The following is a 10566-nucleotide window of genomic DNA, read 5'->3' as shown; positions in this document are numbered from 1 at the left end:
CTAAGGTCTGCACAATTCACCAGTACAGAAAATAAAGGGAATATGTATATTTTGCTTGTATTTTGTGATGTTTTAGCATTTGTTTTAAATTACACTAAAGACATAAAATGGAGCGTTAAGATCCAATTTCTATTCCCAACACTATTTATTAGAAAGTGGTGTAAAATAAAATGAATCTCCTTACACCAGTCTTTTGAGTTTGCTTCCCAATCAGTACAGCAGTATCTGTCTGATCACTATGCAGTGGCTTCTTGGAGTATCATATGAATGGGCTGAACCCGTGGCTCACTCGGGAGAGTGCGGCGCTGGGAGAGCCGAGGCTGAAGGTTCGGATCCTATATAGGGATGGCTGGCCGACACCAAGCCAAGGGTTCCAATCCCCTTACCGGTCACAAAAACAAACAAGCAAACAAACAAAAAATGGTCCAGAGGCCACATCTAGTGTAGCCTGAAAGAGTGACTGGATTGATAAGTATTGTCTGTCACACCCACCAACTACAAAGAGAAAGAAAGGAAAGAAACACAAACATTTTATACTGGTTATTCAAAATGCACTTTTTATTCACTTTAACACAGATTATTTTTTACGGTTGAAAGAAAATGTGATACACAATTTTGAGATTTTTAGCAGCACCTGCAACAAGAGTATTGTGGAAAACCTCAGGATAAAGTAGAGATGGCTGAGGCAGGCACAAATTAACCTAAAATTCATAAATCCAGTGAAGAATATAGAATCTTAGGCCCCCTGAAAGTTAGCTGATAAATGACAATAAACTAAATAAATATTTTGTATGGTGTTTTAATGGACCAGTGAAAAACAGTATAGTTCTAATTATAAATATATTATTCCAAAAATCTAGTGTTCATTAAAAAACACCTATTGAAAATATTGCACTGCACATTCGAGGGTACACAATTTCTAAACCTATGTGCACAGTCCCTGGTACTCACAGATTTCAGCCTTTAGTGTTTTTAATCTTACCCAAACTATATGTCAGCACCCCCTGGGTGTTACTCACTGGAATGCCACCATTTTGTCACTTAATGCTTTCATTAATATATTGTGTACTAATTTGGCAGAAAAAAAATAGCTAAGAGAAAAGGGGCTTCAGTTGACCTGCCAATAAAATTAACATGTGTCTTGGATGGATAGTAGGGCTATAAATTGGATACCTACGTGTTTTTTTTTTTTTTTTTTTTTTTTTTACTCAAATGACCACATGCCACTCTAATAGAGACAAGTACTTTTGTGAGTTGATGGAGGTCTTTGTGAAGGCCTGAGATCTACAAATAGAAACTATCATAAGCAGAGTACAAGTAGAAAGAGAAGGCCCCAGGTCTCATGCACTTAAAAATAATTAACATTTAACAGTTCTGACATAGACTTTCACCCTAATATGATTGTAGCAAAATGATCATACAACTTGGAAACCAGTGTGGCTGGCTATAGGCATAGGCAGGATAGGGACCAATACTTACTGTGGGGTCCCAGCTCTGGCTTTGACTTCTGGCATCAAAATTAATTGGACAATGGGATCATGACTATATTTTAGTAAGAAATATTGAGTACAACTGGGTTGAAATACTGTCTTCTTCTCGTCTATGTGGCGAAAAAGTCACAGAGCTCTTAAAGCACGTAAGGTTCCGTGTATAAGGCTGATTCCATGTGCAGCTACAATGGAGAGTTCTAGGCTGTATTCCTGTGAAAACTCCCATCCCCTCTCCAGCTGGGTCTCCTTTTGGCGTCATTTCTAACCGTCCCTCACTACCTTAGGTCACTATTTTTATAATAGATGTTTTAAAGTACAGATTAGAAATTATTCAGGACAAACAGATAACCACCAAGAACCAGACTGCATATTCATAATACAGTATATGGCAGTCATGGTGATCGAAAATTGTCAAACCATTTTTGTATTTTAATATGGTATCTTTAGGATGCTTATATCAGGGCACATAAAGATTACTCAGAGCTTAAGAATTTTTCCCACCACAGTGCAAAAGCAAAAGTAAAAGCTACGTAGTTACTGTTAAAGGCTGATCACAGACGGTTTGAGAATTTTTAAAGTCCCACTCCATAGTATTAGCTGTTATCTTCAGATAAATCTAACCATAACATGGCACTGACGTAGTTTATAGATTCATAGAACGTACAGCTGGAGGGAACCTTACACTGAACACGTAGCCAGTACAGAAATACTTTTTATGGTATTTTAACAGATGGTCATCCAGTGAATATTTTCCCTGGAAGGGAGCTCACTATTAAGGCAGTTCATTCCACTGTTGGGCAACTCTAATTATGAGAAATTCACTCTAACACAGGGTTAAAATCTGCTCTTTCGTTACTTTTAATGTCCTCATTTAGCCGGCTGATTATACAGTGCAACGTACAAGAAATGGTTTCTTTCTTCTACAATAAATATTTGAGTTAAGGAACCTTGTAAGAAAAGCCCATTATCCCCCAGTCTTTTCTGAAGCCTTCTCCATGAGCCCAGCATGGCGGACCAAAAGACCATCCAAATTATGAGCAGAGAGCACTGCACTCAAAGCCATATAACCCTAAGTAGCATTGTTAATTGAAAAGAGGTGTCAGAGAAGCAACATCTCTGTGCAGCAAAAGTAGACTTAGAAGTAAAAGCAGACCAACCATTTATTTGTAGGGGCAGTTGCCATATTTAAGCACATAATTCATTCACCAGTATCCTGTGACTTCAAACAGAAAGAGTATAATAAATTTCCAGTGTCATTAGAGTATCTCTTACTGAGATGGTATTTTTTTAAAAGCTCAGATGGGAGCAAACCATACAAAAGGATTTAAACAAGTCGGTGTACATCATTATACTTTTGCATTCCTAATTATTACAACGTTTTTATAATTCAAGCTTAGGAACCCTTGTTTGCATTATTTTTATTGTAATACAGCTTAGAGTCTTATTTTTCCCCCTTTGGTAGAAATGTCAGAAACTGCTTGGCAAGTGTTGATGGTGACATTTGTTATTTGGTTAATGGAACACTTTAACGGATAGCTGTAGCTCTTTAACTCCTTCATGCGGCTGTGTTCTAGGTTTAAACTGTGATGTAAAAAATATTTTAATCTCTCAGGATTAAAATTTCTGAAATGTCCTGAGACACATAAGAAGGGGAAATAGCAGAAATCACACAAAATATTCTTGGCTTGATAAAGTACTTTTTCTAAATCGCTCTATAACATCAATTTGAAAGGTTCTGTTTCACAATCAGAACCTTAACTCTTAACCTCTTGTGTGTGTGTACTCTTAGAGGGGCACAGTTATTTTTACACTACTGACTAGCCAATTTGGGGCACACCTTAAAAAGGCCCCCTACTTTTAACAGCACGAAGATCCTGCTTTGGAGCCACTGTTCAAGTCAATGGTGTGACCTAGCATGCAATGCTCCAGCTGTTCCTCTACAGCCAACACCTGCCTGACAGCTTCTTCAAAGGCCACGGTCACATTAGTATCATCTTTGGCACTCGTTTCTAGATAAGGGTAATCCCCATTCTCCATGCACCAGGCTTGTGCCTCCTCAGTAGTCACTTGCCTATCTTCTTTGTCTACCTTGTTACCCAGAACTACAAAGGGGAAGTGCTCAGGGTCCTTCACATCTGCATAGTAGATGAATTCTTTCTGCCAGTTACCAAGGTTCTCGAAGCTCTGCCGATCATCCACGCTGAAGGTCAAGAGGCAGCAGTCTGCTCCCCTGTAGAAGGGTGTCCTAAGGCTCTTGAAACGTTCCTGCCCTGCAGTGTCCCAGATCTGGAGGGTTACAAAGCGTCCATCTACCTCCAGATCTCGATTTAAGAACTCTACTCCTATGGTGTGAAAAGCCTGGGAGTCAAATTTATTGGTTACATAACGGTTCATAAGCGAGCTTTTCCCAACTCCACCATCACCCAAGAGAATGACCTTTAAGAGCAGGGATTTCCCACTCATTGTTGCAGCACCAGACGGGGAGGAGTTTGTAACCAAAAGAACCTGAAAATAAAAGAAGTACGAGGGAAAACAGTTAAACCTGAAACTGAAATCAACTTCACAGCAAATTTCTCTGAATTAAGAGGCCTTCTAATTTAACTTCTTTTGATTCATGCTCATTAATTGATGTAGTACAGCAGAAGGAATACAACTTTTTTTGCATAAAGGGGAAAATAGATTTCTGAGTTCTCTTGCCTGTGCCAGGAAAATGGCTCAATACCATGGGTAAACGGACTAGCAGATGGTCCTGTAATTTGGTTCAGTTCTGACCCTATTCTAGGGCAGAGAGCCTCGAACAGCAATGCCACTCAAATGTGTGACCATATTAGCTTCCAGTTGGGCAGTTCCAAACAAGAGACAAACAGTATGAAATTGATTTGGGGTTTGAAGTCTGCTCCCAATGGATCCAAGAATCATTGAGGAAAGAAAGCTGCCTAAATTGGATTCTTGATTCTATCAGCAGAGCTTGGGCCAGAATTAGACTGGACTCCAAAATATGGAGGAGAGAAAGGGTCAAGTTATTTCAGGCATTTGCCCCATTATACTTGCATTCATATGGATATCATCATAAACAAAGGATCTTCCTGTAATCTTTTCTTCACGGAACAATGGCATTTACGTTGATGACAGTTGACTGATACCAATGTAACAGCTATCATAAAGGAAGAAAATCTTGAATAGCTTATTAGTTGTTGAATTTAAGTTCAGATTCCATAACAGCAACATGTGAAAACATACTGTAAAATCTAAAGTGCTGATAATTATAGTGTACCCTTCTTGTTGCCTCCACAACATGTCTACACACGGAATACCTAGAATGCATCTTAAAATAAAAAATCAAATGTTTACTGAACACTTGCTCTTTTGCTATATTCTGTTACATATTTTCACACTAGGTCCATTGTGGGAATTCAGTAATGATGACATTAATCAGGTGATATTTATATAAGAGACCCAGAGGGATTAAAAACTAATCACTAATCAAAAGTGAGCATGCAAAAGAGCTTCTGGAAACACACACCTTTGAAATGTAATTTGAAAAACTCAGCAGCCCTTAAAATTATTTTTGAATGCATGTGTACAAACTATATATTTTTCTAAATATTCATTTTTAAGAGATCAAATTTTAAAATGTCTAAAATTCATAGTGTGCCCCCATGAAATACCGACCCAGTTGAGTTTTTGTCACAATTTTAATCTTTTTCTTTTATCCGGTTGCCGTTTTATTCTTTCTTCTTAGGGTTCTAAAAAACAGAATGGGAAACATTATTTTTAAAACTCTATAATAAAATGAAGTTAAGGCTATAAATAAAAATGCATTCAAGTCAGATAAAAAAAAACAGAGCAACTTCAAGTAATGTACAAAAAATGCTTTCCACAAATATACTTAAGAGTTCAAAATGCTACGAATGCTTAACATGAGAAAAATAATTTTATCTCAAGAATTTAAACTTGTCCGAATTTGGGTGCTCTTTATAACGGTACTTTAAAAAGTTCATGGAAAGATTCATGTTATCTTTTAATTCTATTTTTCCATGAACTTTTTGAAGTACCCTTATGTGTATACACATATGCACACACACACACACACATATACACATATATTAGTTGTATATTGTCTCTCCATTGAATTCTCCATTCAAAGTAAAAAATCAGAGAAAGCAGATGATATTCACAGTAGAAGATATTCAGGAAAGGGAAAGCACAGAGGAATCTATGTTGAAATCCTAAGTCAGAGATGAAACTCCTTCCCTATTTATACCTACCAACATTCCCATCTCCAAGAATGTTACTAGTGCACTCACCGATCTGCCTTGAGGATGTCTCTGCAATTGATTTCACATGATCAGAGAAGAAGAAACTATGTTTTGGAGCTTTCTGTTTACAATATATTCTCTTGGCTAATTATTTTATTCATTCATTTAGTTTATCTGTCTTGAACGCAGGTTTTAATATTTAGCTGGCCTTATTCAGTTCGAATGCGCCTTCATTTAATAGTATAGTTAATTATGACAAGAGTCTTATTTAAGCAGCATCAAGAGCACTGGTCTAAAAAGAAAAACAGTTTCTAGATCCGTTGAGTATTCTTTTTTACTGAGGAATAAAGGAGCTTTAAAAAAATCTCTGTTGCTTAATAATCCTGTTATTTTTTGAAATACAGATAAAGCATATAATAAGGGATTCATTAGATATCTAAATCAGTAATTATGAATTTAAACAATATCTCCTAAATTGGTAGGATTTATTCTCTTTTTTTGTCTATATCTACTCTACAGAATTCTCAAGTTTCTTACAATTCCTGATTTTTGTACTTTTTTTTTTTTCTCCTGCTCTCAAATTGCTCTTTGGGACTAGTTCAAGTAACAAACATTTCTTTAAATGGAGATGAAACAAATGTCAGCACAATTCTTTATTTTTTTATCCTTTTCTGTAGTATAATTTTACAGAGCAGAACTCTTTAACTCTCATTTAAAAAAGTAATAGAAAGAAGTACAAACTTGGGCACACCGATGGCTAGTAATAAGGGTCCACGTCAAATGAGCCTCCTTAAGTTCTGAGCAAACAGGTGTTCACATTAAATGACTCACCCTACTTTCCTGGCTGCAGATAAACTCAATAGATGGGTCAAGGATTGAGGGAATATAGAAACCAAATACTCAGCTCCAGGAATAATGATGCAGTATTAACTATCTGAGATAACACTGCAGTTGCTTGTGCATTCCCTGTTTGGTCATGTGTACACAAAACTTCTGGGTACATAGGCTCTAAGTCAGGGAAAAAAGAGAAAAAGCAACGTGGTTTAGTGCTAAGAGCTGGGCTGGCTGCAATCAGAACACCAGGTCTTCCTCACTGCTACATCATTCATTTATTTTATGAACTTGAGCAGGTCACTTAATCTTTCTATTTTTCAGTATTTTCCTATATAAAAATAGAGCTGATAATATGTACCTGCCCTACTTAACTCACAGGATTTGGGAGAGAATGAATAGCTTATGAAGTTTGCCAAGATTTGTAAGCATTTCTTGAAAAATTTGGTTTGAGATTTTTATTCTTTTTGCTCCTCTACCTCCTTTCATTCACTGGTGGGTGCCTTGTGACAGTATTAACCCTTATCAGAAAGCTCCTGTTAGTAGGAGGATAACAATTCTTTTTCTCTTTCTTCCATGTCTGAGAATGCCTTGTTCCCCTTGTTCTCTCGTTCCATGATCATCTGCATATGGCACAGAATCTCAACATTGGAGGGACCTTAAGGGTCTTCTGGTCCAATCCTGCCACTGATTTTTGAGAAAACTTTTGAGTGCCTGTTGTGTGCTGTGTCCTTACTAAGGTGACCTTCCCCTCTCCTTTGCTGTCTCCAACTCCCATTTGTTTGCTAGAAGTAGAAATGAATACAGTTTAGGCTTCTCTCCTTGCCTTCGGTCGCTAAATCCTGCTGATTTTTCCTAGAAATATCTTTTTCTAGTCCTCTGTTACCATCTTCATGTTGGCCCGCATCTCCTCAATCTATTGTGAAAGCTTCCTGGCTCTTCTCTCCCTGTGTCTGGTTTCTCCCTACCCAATCTACTTTGCAAAGCTTCATCACTTGAATACGCACTGGGTGTAGATACTGTTGGAAATGCATAAATGTTCAAGGCAAGGCCTTGTCCTCAAGAAGTTTACAAATTAACAATAAGCTTAAAATATCATGGTTTACAGATGAAATTGTATCATTATACTGCCTTATTTTGTTAACAAACTTTTTCTAAGTATGCCTTTCCTGCACAAACAATTTTAAATTCCTTGATAGTAAGGCCCCTATTTGTATACATCTTTGAAACCCCTTCAGCATGCAGCAGGATCCTCCACAGAGATAATCAATAAATTGTTTATGAAATAACTGATTAGGTAGGTGCCCAGAATTAATGCCGCTAAATTGATGCCAAGGTACAATAGATCCATAGTTCTGTAAGATATCCAAAAACTATTATTTATAAGGTGACTAAAGTGCAGAAGTTATGAACTTATCTGGATCATTTTCCACATGGGACTTAACAGGAATTCCACCTGTTGAAAGTCAGTGGAGATGCTCCAGTTTCCCTCCCCCTACCTTCACATTTTTAAAATAAATATATACTTTCTCCATTCTCACTAAAAACAAGAGCAGAATAATTAGCACCACTTTGTGTTTTCAGTGGGTGCTGGCATCACCACTGTTGTTTATCATTGTTCGAAAATGAGTGTGCATACTTACATTAAAAAGATCAAGCACAGTACAAAAGCAAATGAAACAATTTTTTTTCTTCCCCCAGAATATGCCAAATTTAATCCAAACCTTGAAAGAACGTAGCATTAAGCAGGCAAAGGAATTCTTTGATAACCCTAAATACATTTAATAGGAAAGCCAAATTCCTTATGCATCCCTTTTGGGTCCCATGTCAGGCTAGGATTTGGACCAAAATATTTATTCTGATTTTGGTTTCTTTCAGAGAAAGATCTAGCTTTAACTGACTCAAATATCCAAGAGATACAATTCACCTTTCCTACCTGCTCCCCCAAACAGATTAACACGCACTCTCTAAGGACAGTTTATTCATTTTTTTTCCAATTGGGGTCTCAATTTTGGACAGTAAATTGAATTAGGAATTCATGCTACCAGCACTCCCCTGTTCTTTGTTCTTCAACGCACTTGAAACCTTCCAAATCTGCTGTGCCTGCACCCACATAGGCTTATTAGAATTATTGTATTCATTTGGGGATGCTTGCGGTGGGGATAGCGGTGGGGGAGTAGGAACTACAATAAAGACAAAGAGGTTGAACCTTTGAAAACAGTACATTTTAGTGTGCTGATGGAGATAACAGAGGCAGAAGAGCAAATTGGCAACGTCAGTTTGGTTGCCATGGTGTGAAATGATGCTCAAAATCAGTAGTGCAGATTGTTTGGGAGCAAGTCTTGAGAGGATGTGTACTGCAGGGCTTGAGTGGGGAAAGAGCAACAGGGAAGGGCTAGGCAATGGATAAGAGTGGCCCTGTTGGAAGTCAGCCATGGTTGGAGTGTGGGGAAAGCCCATCTTGTGGCGACACATTGGTAAGGACTACTCAACTCACTGTTGAATCTTGGCACAATATTTGGAAACACTGGAGAATTGGATGTGGCTTTCTTTAATCTATGTAAAAATCAATACATTTAAGAAATGATTGGATCTTCAAGACCCTCTAACTTGAATGGTGTACGTTGTTTCCAGTACAACCAGATGCTTGGTGGTGGTGGTGTGGTGTGTGGAGGGGGGGCGGTGGGAGGGTTCTGTAGCAGGGAAGCCCTCTGACACACTGGATGCATTTTGCAGAGCTAACAAGTTATCAGCTACATCCGTGCTATGAGCCCAAATGCCACAGCTGTCATGCCGCTAAAACGCTATTCTCAGATTCATGCCCACATTTATATCCCATATGCAACTGGAAGGGTTCAATATGGAATCTCACGTCTAATCTTTCACTCGTCACAAAGACAGCTCTGGGAATATGAGTCCAAAGGCTCTGTCCCCAGGCCACTTCTTCCTAAGTAGACTGCCTGGAGACAAATAGGTAGGTAAGGTTTGGAAGACATTAAGCAAGCCGAGCACAGTGGAAAAACAACCCCCCCCCCCAACCCTTCCTTAAGGGACCAGGAATGCTGGTATCTCTATGACAAGGGCACTTTTAGCATTGGGGACCTAGAAAGTTAGATGTCACGCATAGTCCCAACTGTCTCGGACCCAGGTCCTCTCACCTCACCCCCCATCTCGTAGACCGAGTCGGCTGCGGCGCATGCGCACTGAGCCACACCCGCTCCCCACGGAGCCCTGCGCCTCTCTGCCCTGCTTTGGCAGCCGCTCTAGATTACTCAGCAACGCCCCCCTCCACCGTCACCTACCCCCAACTCCGTCCCCAGCAGCTCCTAGGCCCCTTTTTCAAGGTGCCAGTGGCTCTGGTGATCACCTAGACTCCCCCTTTCTTCCTCTTCCCATAAGCCCCCACTTCCCGGCCTCCCGGGTCCGCCAGCCCCTAGCCCCTCTTCCTGCCCACGCACAGGAACCTCACCCGATACAATGAGAAAGAGACACGAGAGAGCCGCGGGTGCCAGGCAGGTCTGCTCTGTGCTCCGGGAATCCGGCGCCTCAGCAACACCGTCACCGCTCCTGCTGCCGCTTCGTCCTCAATGGGGCAGCAAGTGCAGCTTGGACCTAGGTGGCCTGACAGCTGCCGCTCGCGCCCGCCGCTGCTGCCGCCGCGCAGCGTCTCGCGCCCGCGCCCGCCAGAGGAGGGGGCGGGGCCCGAGCCGCCTCCTCGTGCTCCTCTCTTGGCGTTGGGGACCCGGTGTAGCCTCCTCCCGTCGTCCGCTGTGGAGAGTGCTCCCTGGCTAGCTCACTCTTCTTTCACAATCAGTGTTCATCCCTGCTCTCTTTTGTCCTTCTCCTCCCCTAGCAGATTAGTAGGAACAGCGACAATGAACTATCAAATATTGCTCTCCCACTTAGCTCCTCTGCAGCCTAGGGCCTAAGCCCTCAGGCAGGGCTAGCCACAGCCCCATTTCCTGCAATTACCCTCCTATCTACCA

At 40.2% G+C, this 10566-nt stretch overlaps 1 protein-coding gene across 2 annotated transcripts; it reads right to left on the bottom strand.

Moving 5' to 3' along the window:
• Positions 1-534: 534 nt before the first annotated feature.
• On the bottom strand, positions 535-10267 carry RAB9B (RAB9B, member RAS oncogene family). Of its 2 annotated transcripts, XM_008583653.1 has the most exons (3): positions 10050-10267; positions 5163-5236; positions 535-3995 (listed from the first exon to the last, which is right to left on the bottom strand). In XM_008583653.1, the coding sequence occupies exon 3, from the start codon at positions 3951-3953 to the stop codon at positions 3348-3350; it is 606 nt and encodes a 201-aa protein (XP_008581875.1). In that variant the 5' UTR covers positions 3954-3995; positions 5163-5236; positions 10050-10267; the 3' UTR covers positions 535-3347. The 2 variants fall into 2 exon arrangements, with proteins under 2 accessions (XP_008581875.1, XP_008581874.1); XM_008583652.1 differs by having other exon boundaries at positions 2633-5236; positions 10050-10209.
• Between the last annotated feature and the right edge of the window lie 299 nt (positions 10268-10566).

This window comes from Galeopterus variegatus, unplaced genomic scaffold, assembly GCF_000696425.1.
Source record: "Galeopterus variegatus unplaced genomic scaffold, G_variegatus-3.0.2 Scaffold2991, whole genome shotgun sequence".
Classification (NCBI taxonomy): Eukaryota; Metazoa; Chordata; class Mammalia; order Dermoptera; family Cynocephalidae; genus Galeopterus; species Galeopterus variegatus.
Note: the sequence above shows the minus strand (reverse complement) of the source record. Positions and strands in the feature narration are given on the sequence as shown.